The sequence below is a fragment of the Herpailurus yagouaroundi genome, unplaced genomic scaffold (genome assembly GCF_014898765.1).
Source record: "Herpailurus yagouaroundi ecotype Mexico unplaced genomic scaffold, PumYag 77, whole genome shotgun sequence".
NCBI lineage: Eukaryota > Metazoa > Chordata > Mammalia > Carnivora > Felidae > Herpailurus > Herpailurus yagouaroundi.
Genome location: NW_024412388.1, coordinates 85948822 through 85965799, shown reverse-complemented (window position 1 = coordinate 85965799; position 16978 = coordinate 85948822). Strand labels below are relative to the sequence as shown.

The 16978-nt window shown below is 39.4% G+C and overlaps 2 protein-coding genes across 5 annotated transcripts in view; one reads left to right on the top strand and one right to left on the bottom strand.

Annotated features, from left to right (window-relative positions):
• The window catches only part of AGL (amylo-alpha-1,6-glucosidase and 4-alpha-glucanotransferase), an 83562-nt gene extending 78698 nt beyond the window's left edge, over positions 1-4864 (bottom strand). Inside the window, exons 1-2 of one of the 2 annotated variants that reach the window (XM_040471074.1) lie at positions 4571-4864; positions 3867-4016 (exon numbers count right to left, since the gene is read on the bottom strand). In XM_040471074.1, coding sequence (XP_040327008.1) covers positions 3867-3948 — 82 coding nt within the window. In that variant the 5' untranslated portion in view covers positions 3949-4016; positions 4571-4864. Of the gene's footprint in view, positions 1-3866; positions 4017-4092; positions 4246-4570 lie in introns of those variants that run through there. The other variant, XM_040471075.1, reaches the window with a different exon arrangement.
• A 113-nt stretch (positions 4865-4977) lies between these two features.
• Positions 4978-16978, top strand: part of FRRS1 (ferric chelate reductase 1) — a 99249-nt gene continuing 87248 nt past the window's right edge. For all 3 annotated transcript variants that reach the window (XM_040471079.1, XM_040471080.1, XM_040471077.1), the window contains exon 1: positions 4978-5404. The gene's annotated coding sequence lies outside the window, so the exon portion shown is untranslated. The remainder of the gene's footprint in view (positions 5405-16978) is intronic.

Below are 16978 nucleotides of genomic sequence, written 5' to 3'. Positions count from 1 at the left end.
GTCAATTTATACGTTAGCAAAATTTAATTGCTTTAAAAAAATCTTTTTTTATTACAGTTATTTATTTTTTAGTAATCTCTACACTCAATGTGGGGCTCGAACTCACAACCCTGAGACCAAGAGTTGCATGCTTTTCTGAATGAGCCAGACAGGTGCCCCCAAATGTAATTAATTTTTGAAAACAAAAACAGATGAAAGAAAAAAAAAGAGAAAAGAAAAATCCTGTTCTTTCTATGTTCTACTAGATAGATCAGGGCATAGTCCCAAGAGTATACAGCTACTCTGTAGATGTCCAGTACAAGTCTCTGAAACTAAAATTTTTATATACAGTAAATGAAACATTAGAATACCTAGACTATGTCAGATTCCATAATGACTCACTCGGTTTGCTAAAATTAGCTTAGGTCACAGCAGTACATAGTGTGGCTATCTTATTCCTCATAGAACAGTAGGAATACCTTACTCAGATTAGCCATTTCCCTCTTGCAGGCAACTAGTAAAGAGAGTGATTAAACTATTACTATGAAGTAAATTTTTCCATCTTGCTCTGTCTACTAAGTTTATATAAGCTCAAGCTCCTAATCGAGAAACTTTTATAAGTATTTTCTTAAAAAAAGGGTAAAAGTTGAAATTTAACCAACCTATATAAAAATGGAACTCCAGGTTCAGCAAAAACTGACTTCGTTCACTATTCTGCCACTGAATGAAACAGGAAATACAGGGAAAGGCTATGATTTGGCCAGAAAAAAATTTTTTTGGTCTTGCTGAGTTAGAAGAGTCTATAGAGATATTAGCCTCGAAAATGAGGAGGAATCCTTTCTTAGGGAAAAGTGAAAAGAAAAATGAAGAGAGACTTGGTGATCACTTAAATATGAAAGAACCAAAAACTGCCAGAGTTTTTCTTCACATCTAATTGTTCACTAAGTCCTATGAATTTTAAAATGTCTCATACTCTGGGGCGCCTGGGTGGCTCAGTTGGTTAAGCGTCCATCCCACTCTTGCCTTCTGTTCAGGTCATGATTTTGGGGTTTGCCAGACTGAGCTATGTGCTGGCAGCATAGAGCCTGCTTGGGATTCTCTCTCTCTCTCTGTGTCTCTCTCCCCCTCCCCCCCCCCCCCCATAAATAAATAAACATTTAAAAAAATATTGTAAAAGGGGTGCCTGGGTGGCTCAGTTGAGTGTCTGACTTCAGCTCAGGTCATGATCTCGCAGTCCATGAGTTTGAGCCCCACATCAGGCTCTTGTGCTGACAGCTCAGAGCTTGGAGCCTGCTTTGGATTCTGTGCCTCCTCCTCTCTCTGCTCCTCCCCCATTCATGCTGTTTCTCTCTCTCTCTCTCTCTCTCCCTCTCTCTCAAAAATAAACATTAAAATAATAATAATAAATAAATAAAATAAAAGTAAAATAAAATGTCTTGAACTCTGCTACCTTTTTTGACTCTAATGTAGTTCGACCCTTATTTTTAACCAGATGTGTTTTCAAAATAGCCTTCTTAATGATTTATCTCCAATGTCCCTTCATCTTTCACATTTTAATTATCTTCTATAGTAATATGATCACCTCATTACTGCACACAAAAAAATTGACGTGTTCCCATTTATATCATTTGGTTGAATTTACTGGTTTTAACTAGATTTACAGACTCAGTCACATCATTCTTATTTTATAAACCCTTCATAGCTCCTTCTTCAAATAGTTTGGCTGAATTTAACACTTTTTGCTAGCTTTAACTAGTGTTTTAGTAATGAATCAGCAAGGATTTAATGGCTGTTATACATTGTACTAGGTTTATAATACTTTCCCTATTCTCACAGATCTTAAACTGATGCTATAAGATCAATAAACTGAGACACTGCTCCATCATTCAGTACTTAATTGTTCTGTGCCTATTGTGTGATTGGAAATCAAAGAAAGAAAATAACAAAAAAATTAAGAAAAGACCTCATGGGGGGGGGAGGTAGAATTTTAGCTGAAGGTAGGCAATACACAGAATGATAGTAAAGGGAGTTAGTTAATGGATATAGAGGAATCTGATGGGGGTAAAGGTGTCAGGAGAGCTATGAGAAAATCCAGGGGAGAGGGAATTGACAGGGGAATTGTAAAGATGTAGGACACTAATAATGGGGAACAATGAGATGCAACCTTGGCTAGTGAAGGTGGATTCTATTAGAGAATGTCTTGGAAGCCCCGCAGAGGCATTTAAATTTGACTTTATATATAGACACCAATTAATAAAAAGAAAGAGATGGCATAAAAGATTATTCTAGCATCCATGTTTAGGCATATGGAAGAGATAGGCAAACAGAGACATTTGGAAAGAAATTACAGGGCTTAAAGAGAGATTGCAGGTAAAGAGAAGAAACTGTCAGAGGTGAGTACAAAGTTTCTGGCCTTGGAAACTATAAAAATGGAGACATCACAAAAATAAACAGGATGTTTGTTCTCAAACAAAGAAGGTTTGAGAATGGGGAGTAGGAGACGGTTTGGGACATGTTAGATAGATGTAAGCATATCAAGTGGAGCTATCCCAAGGCTATTCTATAGCGTAATACTGGACGAAGCCAAGAATCCAGTGCAAAAATAGATAGGTATAGTGATCTATCAATGCCTTGCACCTGTTTAGGATTTCAAAGCCATATAGTATTAATTTTGAGCTTCAACATCCAGGAAGGTAGAAGAACAGAAATTAACACCTTCATTTCGCAAATAAATTAATGTTTAGAATTCATGTGACTTGCCCAAAGTCAAAGAAGTTGTTAGCAGGAGAGCCAAGAAAATTCTAGTTCCTTACTCATGCCATTATACTCCTGGCTTTTAAGAAGCAAGCAAAATTCAAGGCTCTTCTTCCAAAAAGAGCCATCAGCATGGAGGCAACAAGTGAGGCCATGAGAATGTATAATTCTTTGAGGGCAGAAGAAGAGAAGAAGAAAAGATCTCTTGCAGATAGATACAATTAATTAAAATAAGGAAGGAAGACAGCTCAGCAACAGACACCACCAAGTAGACAGGAGCACTCAAGAGGGTAGGAAAAAAATCAAAACCAGGAAAGTGCCGAGTCAGGAAAGCCAAAAATGGAGTAAGTACTCAGTGATCCTAAATGCCAAAGTTGGAAGAAGGTGATTTGGCACGGAGGTAACACATTTGACGGTCGATTTGTTTTTCTTCAAAAATGTAACTCTTGAGATATTGAGGGGGAAAATCCCTCAATGTTTACTATCAACATCTATCTGCTGCACTATTAAAGGGGGCTGCATTTTATTTTTCATACATTAAAACTTCCACTTCACAAGTTACAGTAACACAAAAAAGTGTGAAAGTTTTCAATGTTGAAAAATTATAAAGTCTAAAGAATAAGCTCAAATATATTTCAACATAACCTGATCAGTTTTTTAAATTTTTATTTGAGAGTCTTTTGATATATATAAATAACAGTTTGCTTTTTTCTGTGATCTGTTTTACTACATCAAAGTTTCAATAAAGGAAAAAAATGAGGTCTATGAAAAAGCAAAACTATAGATATCCTCCAAATAAAATTACATATGAAATAATTTACCAAGTTTTATAATAATTAATAGAAATAATATGGTAAATTTCTTGATCATATATGCAACTTCTGTCTTAAGTGGAAGCATGGAAAGAAAAGTGAACTATTTTATCCTCCTTAACATGACAAATATAACATTTTCAACTTTATAACTAAAATCAACTTTCGTTAGTGATATTTTTAAAATATGGCACTGTCTTTGCACTAATTGAGTTTAGAAAGGTCTTTGGAAATTTTACCTGTCTTAAAGTTTTAAAAAATTAGCATGACAATAGATTAAAAATTTAAAAGACACAGCTAATCAAACAACTTGCTACTGACCTTGTTCAAGTCTGAAGAGGGTCTTTTCCAGCTTTTCCATTTCGTTCAGAAGTAAAATTCTAATTTGTTTACTGTGTCCCATTTTGGCTTTTAGAAGATTTGAAATCTTTCAGAAGAATTAAAAGAACTCCAAAATCGAATGAGTTACCCCTATGAAACAAAAAGGAATTAAGATCAAGAAAATAACTATTACCTTTAATTCCTCAAGGCTGACAGCCGCACTTACATGTTCTAAATGTGTTTTAACCTTAGCAAAGCAAAAAGAAAGAATGAATCCTATAAAGAAGACCTGAGAAGGTAAATAGTTGTTTCCTCCCTTAGAGCACAATAGGACCAAAGCAAAACTATTGTATTATAGATTCTTACAATTAAAAAAAAAAAAAACTGAATTATTCTCAGAGAAAAGCAATACGTTTTGGAAAGCCTGGATTTGGGTGGGGGGGAAAATTCCCGGTCCCAAGCCAAAGGGCTCTGAAGACTACAAACGGCACTTCTGCTTACAAGAGATTAGTCTGCTCAAAGATAACAGGTGGGAGAGCTCCCCATTCCCAAATTCGGGTTGGAAGCCACCAATGGGGAGATGAGAACAGAGGGAAGCAGTTGTTGCCCCTGGAATAGCTGCTGCAGACATAGGATGTACAGACGGAGCTATAGATAGAAAGAACCCATTTCCCTGAGAGACCAGCGGCATTCCTAGCACTTACGCGGAGCAAGTTATACGTGCAGCTTCTGGGACACTGCAGGACCCGCGACTCTGGTGTTGGAGTCGGGGGAGGAGACGGGAAGGAAAGCAAACGGGGAAAGGCAGGCTGCCCAGGCGCAAAAAGCAGCCCCAGACAAGGAGGGCCGGGCGCCGTGAAGGGCAAAGGGCGGGGCGGCGGCAGCCGGGCCAGGGATAAAGCCGCTGTGTGAATGGCAGAGTACTTCTCCGTGACTCCGCCTCGCGCTGGTCCCGGAGAAGACCCTCGACCCACCGGGCCTCAAGTTCCCCACACGCCCGGGTGGGAGCTGACAGGTCCCCTCGCCCACTTCCGGGAGGTTCCGCACCCTGCTCGCCGCGACCGCTAGTCTCGCGAGACTGCGGTCAGCGGGGCCGGGGTCCGGGAGGCGGCTGGGGCCCAGGCAGCGAGCTGCTTTTGGTTTTCGGCGCTAGAGAGGTGCGAGGTCCGGAGTGCGCACTTCCTTTACCAGCCTGCGACCTCGTGGTTGAACATTAAAATGCTACGATAGAAGGCTGCCAGCTAGATTGAGCTGCGTATGTCACAGGGTCGTTTTGTGGACCGGCTGAATGGTGGGAGGCGAGAGACCTGGCTTCCTGTGCTTTTTCTACCACGATGTGTTTTGTGTCTTTGTTTTGATTTTTTTTTTTTTTAATTTTGACGTGGCCCAAGTTTACTTGGCCTAAACTCTCTGAATCTTGATTTCCCCGTATCTAAAGTAAGGGGCCGTCTACAATCTCAGACATTCCATCCTTCGTGTGTCTACCATCTCTAGTGCTAACACAGGGCACATCTTGAATGCAGACACGGAACTACTAGGTAGGTGAAATGTGGCCAGTTTGCAAACAATTGAGGGTGCAAATACCGCTTGTACAACGTCTGGTTGTATCTGATGTACACTGCATAGACCTGAAGAGCATATGCGATTAAGGATCTATATTGGCTGCACATATTTCAGGCCAGAAATTTAGGATCTGGTACAGATGTCTAAGGAGATTTTATGCCTGAGGAAAAGAAACCCCTTCTAGAGTTTTTTGAGGACACCTAGGGATCATGAGAAAAAAGACATGAGTGCAGAGAAAGATCTTGGTTTCTTTATTGTGGAAATAATGTAGATCCAAAAACAATGGTTAAAAACTAAGGATACTGAAATGTTTGTTTCAGTAGATTTCTGAGAATGGCTAGTTGCAAGTGGTCCAAAACTGAGTTTGAGTATCTGTAGTTCATTTATTCATTCAACTAGTATTTATTGAGCACCTAGGATTTGCCAGGCATGGAAGTGAATCAAAGTCACTGCCCTCATGGAACTCTTACATTTTGTTGGTGGGAGGCAGATAAATAAAAAGATAAATAAATTATATAAGATAACAAAAGGTTGTAGGAAGTGGGAAGCATAGAAGAGTCAGGAAAAGGAAGTTTGCAATTGTAAATACAATAATCAGTAAAGGACTTGCTGGTGAGTTGACATCTGATCTCAATCAGAGAAAGAGCAAAGAGGATATCCAGGGTAGAGGGTTACATACGGAGGTATAGAAAGTTCAAAGGCCATGAGGTAGGAGCACCCTTGTGGATTTAAGGAGGCCACCATAGCTGAATGAAGAGAGTGGTAAGAGATTAGGACAGATAAAGGCGGGGGGGGGGGGGGGGGGCTGACAGCCAGATCTTGTAAGGCTTTGTAGGCCATTGCAAGGATTTGGGCTTTTAATATGGGCAAAAGAGACGTTGGAGCATTTTGAAAAGAGGAGTGACCTCATCTGATAGACCTTTTAAAGAATTACCCTGCAACTTTATGGAAAATAGCTAAATAAACTGGAGGGTGTGGTGAGGAAGGAAGCGAGACCAGTTAAGCAGTTATTTCAATTAACCAAGATACAATGATGTTGGGGGTGTGTGTGTGTGTGTGTGTGTGTGTGTGTGTGTGTGTGTGTGTGTAAAGAAGGTATAGCAATGAAGGTGGTGAGAAGTTGTTGAATTATGGATCTATTTTGAAAGTAGAGCTTATACTGATGATGAGAAAGTAGTGTTCTTCAATTTGTAAGTCACATTGAGGATTATCATACCCATTGAGGGTTATAAAAGTAATTTAGTTGCAACCAACAATTTTTTTAATGTTTATTTTTTTTGAGGGTGGGGAGAGAGAGAGAAAGAGAGAGAGAATGCGAGCAGGGGAGGGGCAGCAAGAAAGGGAGACACAGAATCCAAAGAAGGCTGGGCCTCAGCACAGAGCCCGACCGACACTTGGCTCTAATCCAGGAACTGTGAGATCACGACCTGAGCTCAAGTCGGATGCTTAACCAACTGAGCCACCCAGGCGCCCTGCAACCAACAATTTTTAAAGTAAAATAGGAATGATTTGAGTGCATTGCATCTGGTAAGACTATTATTTCAAGAAACTTCTGTTTCTGTTACTTATGTTTTGTTGTAGTGAGTCCTGTATTCCTACTGGGAGTCATGGTCAAAAACATGTCTGAGAGCCACCAATCTCAAAAATTATGCTGTGTAAAAGCATAACCATTCATGATTATGAAATGTGCCTGTGTTTTAATCCCAGCTCTGCCACTAACTGGCTGTTCAGCTTTCTAAGGTACTTAACCTTGGCCGCCTGGATGGTTAAAGTCAGTTAAGCATCTGACTTTGGCTCAGGTCATGATCTTGAAGTTCGTGAGTTTGAGCCCCACATCCGACTCTTTGCTGTCAGTGCAGAGCCCCCACTTCAGATTCTCTGTCCTTCTCTCTGCCCCCCGCTTGCGTGCTTTCTCTCCCCCCGCCTCAAAAAATAAATAAACATTAAAAACAAATGGAATGAATGAAATATGGCCCTTTGTAGCAACATGGATGGAACTGGAGAATGTTATGCTAAGTGAAATAAGCCATACAGAGAAAGACAGATACCATATGTTTTCAATCTTATGTGGATCCTGAGAAACTTAACAGAAACCCATGGGGGAGGGGAAGGAAAAAAAAAAAAAAAGGAGGTTAGAGTGGGAGAGAGCCAAAGCATAAGAGACTCTTAAAGACTGAGAACAAACTGAGGGTTGATGGGGGGTGGGAGGGAGGGGAGGGTGGGTGATGGGTATTGAGGAGGGCACCTTTTGGGATGAGCACTGGGTGTTGTATGGAAACCAATTTGACAATAAACTTCATATATTGAAAAAAAAAACAAATGGAATATACTCAACCTTTTTGTGCTTTGGTTTTTACAACTGTAAAACAGGGATAAAAATAGTGCCTACTATTAATTAAATGAGGACTTAGAACTGTGCCTGAGACATGTGTAAGTACAAATACTAGGATGGGACCCTGACTGATGTGGAATACAGTTCATGTTTATGTTTGTCTTCAGGGTCTCCTTTCCGTACCCCCTTTGAGTCTCTCCTATGACCATCTCATCACACTGCTCTCCTGTTGATCACTCTTCTCCAGGGCTCCAAAATTAGCTTTCCCTGTTCTCCCTCCACCAGCAAAACTGTCACTTTAGGGCCCAATATTCCAGCTAAAATAAGGAGTAAAATAGACTGACAAAATGAATTCCTTTAGTGGTGAGTTATTCTTACACAAATGCTTGCATTTTAAAAGATTTGTCAATCCAAATGATTTTAATTTTGGAGATTTCATACTGTGAAAGAAAGTGAAGAAGGTCAAGTAATGGAAAAATTATGATTCAGTGTGATGTGTCTCAGAGATTACGTTTACAAGCCACACAGCGTCCTTTTTAAAAAAGAAGAGTCACGCTAAGTGTGCTATTTGTGAAGTTCTTGGAATGCCAGTGAATCTGCAGTCTAGAGCTACAGTGGTACCATGTGCTGCCTTCATTTTGGCAAACATTTGTCATGTGCCTGTCGTGTGCATAACAGAGATCTATATATACACAATAGTCTCATGCTAGAGTTGTCAGGAGAAGAATCTCCTTGAGGAACATCTGATGGATAATCTCAGCTATTTGGCAGTGACTCTACTGTTTTCTAAAACATTGATATGAATGTATCTGGGGAGTGGGAGAAGGGCTGTGGTCAGAAGGGTCAGAAAACACTAGAGTGTTTCTTAAGGTAGGTCTGTGTATGGGAGTGTCTGTTTTGGGAAAGGAAAGGAGTTATTTAGGGTATTATGTATAGTCTGGTCCCAGTCCTGTAAGATTCTGGGTCTGAAGTGGAGGGATCTGCCTTATTTGGCTTTTATATTCATCAGCATTTTTTGTGTATCTTAATTTTGTAGTGATTATATACTGACATTATGAATAATTTTATTTTGTAAAATTTGGAATTGTGTTTTCAAAATCTCTTCTAAGTAGAACAGTTTATTCTGCATTTTTGGGAAATATCCAGACTTAGCCAGGGAAGAGAAGGAAAGATAGGAAGGAAATAGAGCTGAAGTCAGACAAGAAGAAGGACCTAATATAATGGTGATAGAGATACAGAAACCAGAGAGAGATTTTTCAAAAAAGGATAGTACAACACAAAGAAAACGCATTTTGGAAACAAACTCGGGATTAGTTTTAATCTCTCTGAATTACAGTTGATTCATCTGTAAATTGGAGAGAATAACGCTTCATTTGGAGGGTGGTTTTGAAGATTAAATGAAATAATGAAAGCATTCAAGGCATCTATTATATAGCCCTTGGTAAAAATCAGGCTTTTAGTAAATGATAGCCTAAAAAGAGAAGGGCTGATGGCCAGTTGTCTTTGCTGGGTTCTGATGGCAGTTAGACAAAGCAGATGAAGAGGAAGTCTCCCAGAGCCTGGCCAACAAAAAGAATCTAAAGGTCTGTTATCTTACTCTGTGAAGAGGGAGTATAAAGGTGAACTCAGTAAAGGAAGTCAGAGCCCAAGGTTTTAGCCTAAATCATAGAGAACAGAGGAAGGACGTAAGAAAGAAGTAAGGTTTTGTTGCTGTACAATTAATATTTATTAGAACAATTATTGATATGTACATGTAATGGAGGTAAAGATAGTTGTATTTTATTTAAAAAAAAACAAAAAAACAAAAACAAAAGCCAAAACTTGCGTGGGAAAAGTCATTAAAAAAGTCCTAAGCATTGATATAACAAATTGACCAAAAAGAGCATATGGAATGCTTTGAAACCATGATAAGAGGAAACTCGAGAGGGTTTTTTAAAATGTTTAAAAAGATAGGTATTTTAAAATGTTCTTTGGCCCTAAATTTAGAGCTAAATCATTTTTACCCTTGCAAATAAATTTAAATTCCTGTTGAAATCCTGCCTCCAGAATTTCCCTGTGGAAGGATGGAGTTGGCAGCCTGGTTGGGGAACAAGGATGAGGGAAGGAAGACTTGAACTGATTTTCTATATTTGTCAGGACCACTTCAGCTGCATATGACAGAAAACAACAACAACAACAACAACAACAACAAGGCAACAGTGGCTTAAACAAGAGATAAATTTGTTTCTTTCTTGCATAAAAGTTTAGAGGTGAGCAATTCAAAGCTGGTGTGGCAGGTCTGTAAAGGCAGTCGGAAGCCAGGATCTCTCTAGCTCACAGCTTCCTCCCTCTTATTATGTGGATCTTATCATAGTACCACAAGGCTGCCAGAACTCCAGCTATCATATCCAAGTTCAGGCAATATAATGGAAGAAGAGGAAAAGAAGGGTATACCTCTTCCCTTTAAGCTTTCCTGGAAATACCAGACAGCATTTCCGCTTCTATGTCATTAGCCAAAACTTGGTCACAAGGTACACACAAATGGAACTTGTGTCTGGGCAACAATGAGACTAGCCAAAACACAGGTTTTGTTATTAAGGAAAGAGAATGAATAACTAGTAGTGTCTGCCACAGTTTGCGTGGCACTTTATTTTCCATTTTAATTGTTATCAAAGCAATGCGGTTTGGAGCAGGGGGATGGAAGGCCCAGGAGGAGTGTCTCCAAGGCAAAAAATGGAACTGATTGTTTAATGTGCTTGACCACATGGAGAGATGTTTCACAAACACCTTAGTTTTCTGTCAGAAAGCTTGGGGGTGATTAAGCAAACTTCCCCCAAACTTTAAAAAGTCCAGTTGGAGATTGCAGCTATAGACCTATTAGCCAAATGAGCTTGCTACAACTGAACTCCAGAACCAGCCAGTTTACCTAACCCATTATGGACAGACTGGAGAAATCATGCTCATTGCATGTTTATTCTCAGAAAAGGACAGAGGTGGGGCGCCTGGGGGGCTCAGTCGGTTGAGCGTTTGACTTCAGCTCAGGTTATGATGTAACGGTTCCGAGTTTGAGCCCCATGTGGGACCCTCTGCTATCAACAGAGAGCCTGCTTCGGATCCTCTGTCCTTCTCTCTCTCTGCCCCTCCCCCGCTCACTCTCCCGCCCCAAAATAAATAAGCTTAAAAACAAAAAAAGGACAGAGGTAAGCCAAGCTCACTGGTTATTTTTCCACAAATTTACCAACCAGGTAAATCACTCTCCACTCCCCAGGAGTGGAGTAAATTAACTAGTGCAAAGAGAAGCCAGAGGTTTATTTAGGGAAGCTCTTTCTTTAAAAAAAAAAAAAAAAAAAGAATTAGGGGAAAGCATTCTTCTTCAGGCATTACATAAGCCCCTTAACTTCTTTTGTGGTCTAATTCCTAAGCTGTAATTTATCTTTCAAGGATATATAAAAATAAAATGTCTGAAATGTTTCAAAAATTAATATATACCCTATAAATAGTTAATAACAATGAATGTTTAATGAGCATCTAGGAGGTGCCAGGCACTGTTCTAAGCCCATTACATGAAATAACTCAATTCCCAGGACACTATTGTTACCCCCAATTTAAAGGTATGTAAACTGAGTGCCCAAGGTTAAGTAGTTTGTTTAAGGTCGTGTAGGAATCAAGTGGAAGAGTGGGATTTCAATTGTATTCTCAGCGACTCTGTTCAGTCAACTCTAAATCTGAGGGCATTGATGTTATCCCCATGGCCTGGAAATCAATAAAGGTTTTCTAAATTGAATTTGGATATTGCTGACTTTATATATGGCTATGACAACAGTGAGTTTGTTTTCTTCTAGGAATATTCTGGCTAATCTAATACTCAGTCATCTCAGGACAGCTGCTTCAGGAAATCTTTCCCTGCCTTGCCCTCTTTCCCGTGGGTCTGGGTTAGGTGTTCCTCTTTCATGTCCTCTGTTGTATGATGTATGATATCATGTTGTATAATAACTGCCTTTTCTCTTTCTCACTAGAGTTTTTGAGGCAGGGATTGTGTTTCCTGTGTCTGGATGGCACAGCTGTAAATTGTTTACATTTCTTAGATGTATTAAGAAAACTATACTTTCTTCTTTTTAAAAAAATTTAAATAAGACTTTTATTTTAGAATAGTTTGAGTTAAGAAAATAGTTGCAAAGAGAATACAGAGAGATCCCAGTTTCCCCTGTTGTTAAGATCTTACAATAGTATTATTCATGTGTTACAATTAGTGAACCAATATTGATACATTATTACAGTCCATAGTTTATTAGATTTCCTCACTTTTTACCTCCTATCCTTTTTCTGTTCTGGGAGCCCTTCAGGATACCACATAACGTTTAGTTGTCATGTCTCCTTAAACTCCTTTTGGCTGTGACAGTTTCTCAGACTTTCCTTAAAAAAAATTTTTTTATTGATATATAATGGACATATACCATTGTGTAAATTCAAGGTGTGCAATGTGTTGATTTGATATATATTGCAAATATGATTACCACTATAGAGTTAACTAACATTCCACCACATCACATAATCATTTCTTTTTGGGGATGCAAACCTGTAAGACCTAGTCTTCTAGTAAGACCTGGCCTCTTTGAAGTTCATAATACTGTATTATTGTCTATAACCACTATGCTATACATTAGATATCCAGGACTTATTTATCTACTGGTTGCAAGTTTGTAACCTTACAATATCTCCCCATTTCTCCCACCCTCAGCCCCCATACATACTATAACTTCTTTAGCCATTCGTCCATTGATAGATACTTAGGCTGTTTCCTTTCTTTTTCTTTCCTCTCCTCTCCTCTCCTCTCCTCTCCTCTCCTCTCCTCTCCTCTCCTCTCCTCTCCTTTCCTTTCCCTTCCTTCCTTTCCTTCCTTTCCTTCCTCTCTGTCTCTCCCTCTCCTTCTTTCTTGCTTTCTTTCATGATTTCAGGAGTAGAATTTAGTGATTCATCACTTATATATAACACCCAGTGCTCATTCCAACAACTGCCCTCCTTAATGCCCATCATCCTAGGTTGTTTCCATCTATATTTTTAAAAACTGCTCTGATCCCCTTTACTGTTCTCCAACTGCTGGACATGGGAAAGCAAAAATAATTTTTGTCTGTTTTGAAACTAATCCTGATCCAATTATTTAAATAATTTCTTTGGGGCACGTGGGTGGCTCAGTAGGTTCAGTGTCTCACTCTTGATTTCAGCTCAGGTCATGATTTTGTGGTTCATGGGATCAAGCCCCACATTGGGCTCTGCACTTTCAGCACAGATTCTCTCTCTCCCTCTCTCTCTGCCCCTCCCCTGCTTGTGTTCTCTCTCTTTTTCAAATATATAAAAATAATAATAATCTCTTTAAACTTGCCTCTATGAAATAATTGTTTTATTGTTTCCATCCCCCTTCTCCGTACTTCTAAGCTGATGTCTGCCATACAGAGCAGGGTCTCACATGGAATCATTGCTATGGAGGAGTTGAACTCTGTGGCCTTGAACTGGGCATTGTGTAGGGGCTGGTGTTACCTAAAGTACATCTGTATAGTCCTGTTCCTGGTTATCCTGTTGACATAAGCTACTAATGTGTATAGCTGATAAATTCCTGGTCATTCTTTCTTGGCTTGGTCAGAGCCTAGAAGCCTTCTCTGCTGTTTAGGCTTCCTTGAGGTCCTCCTTCCACTGCAGAATCCCTCCAAGAGTCTGAAGGGTTCTTAACCTGGCCCAAGGGCCAAGGCATCCATTTCATAAGCCTTTGCTGGAATCACCTCACTCTGCCATGGTGGATCCATGTAATATGGGCTGGGGATGGAAACTAGGTCCTGCCTGTAACTGATGTCCTTGCTTTACCCTCCTAACCATGATGGGGCTCCCCTTTTTGGACCTTCCCCACCTTTTTTTTTTTTTTTTTTTTTTTTTACCTAGCATAACACTCTTCAACCAGAGTTCAAAATAGGGAGCAGAACAAAAAGTCCTCTATGCATTTGACAAATACTGTACCTGCTGTGTGGTAAGCACCATTCAGGAACTGTAGGAACAGTAATGAACAAAGCAGACATAAATCCTTGCCTATCTGGAGTTTCTATTCTTTAAAAAAATTTTTTTTAATGTTTATTTATTTTTGAGACAGAGAGAGAGAGAGAGAGAGAGCGAGCACATGAGCCGGGGAGGGGCAGAGAGAGAGGGAGACACAGAATCTGAAGCAGGCTCCAGGCTCTGAGCTGTCAGCACAGAGCCAGATGCAGGGCTCAAATTCATGAACTGCGAGATCAGGACCTGAGCTGAAGTCAGATGCTTAACCAACTGAGTTACCCAGGTGCCCCTGGAGTTTATATTCTCATAATGCCCTGAACCTGTCTGACTTGTTCCCACCAGGACACATCACACTATTTCTCTCACGTCCCTCTCTCTTTAGATGGTCACATTTTCACAATTACTCAAGCCCAGAAGGAATGGATTTCCCTTCCTTCCTACCAGGAACTAGTTCATTAGTCCCTGTCTCTAATGTTAAATGAGAGATAAAAGAATTTACAAAGTTCTGTATCAAACATGCCTATAGTCTTGCTGCAAAATCATATTTTCAGTGAAAAGTGTTTAATATTAACACTTTCTCTTTACACTAATTCTTTAGCAACCCAGGACTCTTACTGAGGCAGTTGGGTATCCTAGGCCAAATGGGAGAAAGTCTGGTATGTTGCAAAGGCAAATGGTAAAGGTACATTTATATCTTTAAAATAGTATCCTGTATTACATCAGGATCTCCATTGCCTGGTGTAGTACCTGACACTGAAAGCCATTCAATAATGGCTATAAGAATGAGTGAAAGATGGAAGGAATGGGTAACTTAATGGATTATATTATATTTATTCTTTTGTTTCTGGATCAACGAATAATTTACTTTAAGCTAACATTTTTGACATTTACTTTAGGCTAACATTTCTGGCTTATTTCACTTACCATCACCTCCTTAGGGTTCACTCATGTTGTCATGTGTCAGAATTTCCTTCCTTTTTAAGGCTGGATAATATTCCATTGTATGCATTTACCCCATTTTGTTTATCTATGCATGTGTCACTGGACATTTGGGTTGTTTATGTCTTACCTACTGTGAATAATGCTGCTGTGAACATAGGTGTACAAATATCTCTTTGAGACTCTGCTTTAAGTTCTTTTGGAAATACACTCAGAAGTGGAATTGCTAGATCATATGGTAATTCAATTTTTAATCTTTTGAGGGTCTGTCATACTTTTTTTCATAGCAGCTGTACCATTTTACATTCCCATCAACAGTGCACAGGGTTTCAATTTCTCCACATCATTGCCAGCACTTGTTCTTTTCTTTTTTTAAAAGTATTCTATTTTTTTTAATGTTTGTTTATTTTTGAGAGAGAGAGAGCCAGCAGAGGAGGGGCAGAGAGAGAGGGAGACACAGAACCTGAAGCAGGGTCCAGGCTCTGAGTTGTCAGCACAGAGCCCGATGCGGGGCTCAAACTTGTGAACCACGAGATCATGACCTGAGTCAAAGTCAGACGCTTAGCTAATTGAGCCACCCAGGCGCCCCTCCTTTTCTTTTCTTTTCTTTTCTTTTCTTTTCTTTTCTTTTCTTTTCTTTTCTTTTCTTTTCTTTTTTCTTTCTTTCCTTCCTTTTCTTTCTTTCTTTCTTTCTTTCTTTCTTTCTTTCTTTCTTTCTTTCTTTCTCTCCCTTCCCTCCTTCTTTTCTCCTTTTCTGTCCTTATACAGAGCATCACATAGTACATTGTATAAAAATAAAATTACATGAAATATAATCTATGAGTGATACATGCTATATAGATTCTCAGTTTGATGACCAACACAGCCTAATTTACCAGGACACTTGGCTGAAGTATTTCACTGCCAATCCAGTAAACTCAGAGGAAAGGTCAACAGTATAAGACAGAGGCTAATCTGTTTTAACTGCCTAAGGTTTAAAAAAAGCCCTCTTCTCAATTTACAGTGACCGTGGGAGTCATTTTCCTGCTTACACAGTGATTAAAGGGATTGTATATCATGAATGTAGCATAGTGGATAATCAGCAAAACGTTAAGGTTAAATTAAATTAATCAGCACTTTGGAAAGTTTATTGCATGAACATAGGTTACATGTCCTGTCAAGGCAAGTAATTGCTTCTTTTTTTTTTTTTTTAACTTTTTTTTCAACATTTATTTATTTTTGGGACAGAGAGAGACAGAGCATGAATGGGGGAGGGGCAGAGAGAGAGGGAGACACAGAATCGGAAACAGGCTCCAGGCTCTGAGCCATCAGCCCAGAGCCTGACGCGGGGCTCGAACTCACCGACCGCGAGATTGTGACCTGGCTGAAGTCGGACGCTTAACCGACTGCGCCACCCAGGCGCCCCTTCTTTATTTTCATAGAAAAATAGTAATAAGCTTTCATTTTCTTTCTTTTTGAAAGTATTTTATTGGAAATTATTTAGAGATTCAAACATAGTGAAGTTACATTTGAAAAATATATGTGGCTTATGGGGCACCTGGGTGGCTCACTCAGTTAAGCATATGACTTTGGCTCAGATTATGATCTCACATTCATGGGTTCAAGCCCTGCGTTTGGCTCTGTGCTGACAGCTCAGAGCCTGGAGCCTGCTTCGGATTCTGTGTCTCCTTCTCTCTCTGCCCCTCCCCTGCTCACGCTGTTTCTCTCAAAAGTAAACATTAAAAGATTAAATATATATGTAATAGTGTTATTGAAATACAAATATATGTAATGTACACTAAATTTAGAACAGATTCAGTATTTTAGTCTGAACCGATTTTGTGAATCATACTATATTCATTTAATATATCTCTAGGATCCATCTTGACTTTTCTTTCTCTCCTTCCTAGGGCTTATTGATTCTTTGATATTTTCATATAAGTTTTTAAAAAGTTATGAAAATTCGAGGTGATTTCTAATTCCTTTGTGTTATATCTTAATAGTAACATTAAAATGTCAGACAACATTCTTGTGTTTATAGTTCTGGAAGGCTTAGGAGGCATGGTGACACAAAAGGTGATTAGTAAGCATATTCAGGTTTGAGAAGCACCATGATGCCTTTGTGCTTCAAGTTTAGGCCTTCCTAACCTCCATTTTTAGGGACCCTCTATCCTGTAGCTTTCTGAAATCTGAAGGCCATCAGCCAATTCAGCTGGATGAGCTTGAACAAAAATGGAATTTCTCAGCAATACTGAGAAATGTTTAATGAAATAGTGTGATG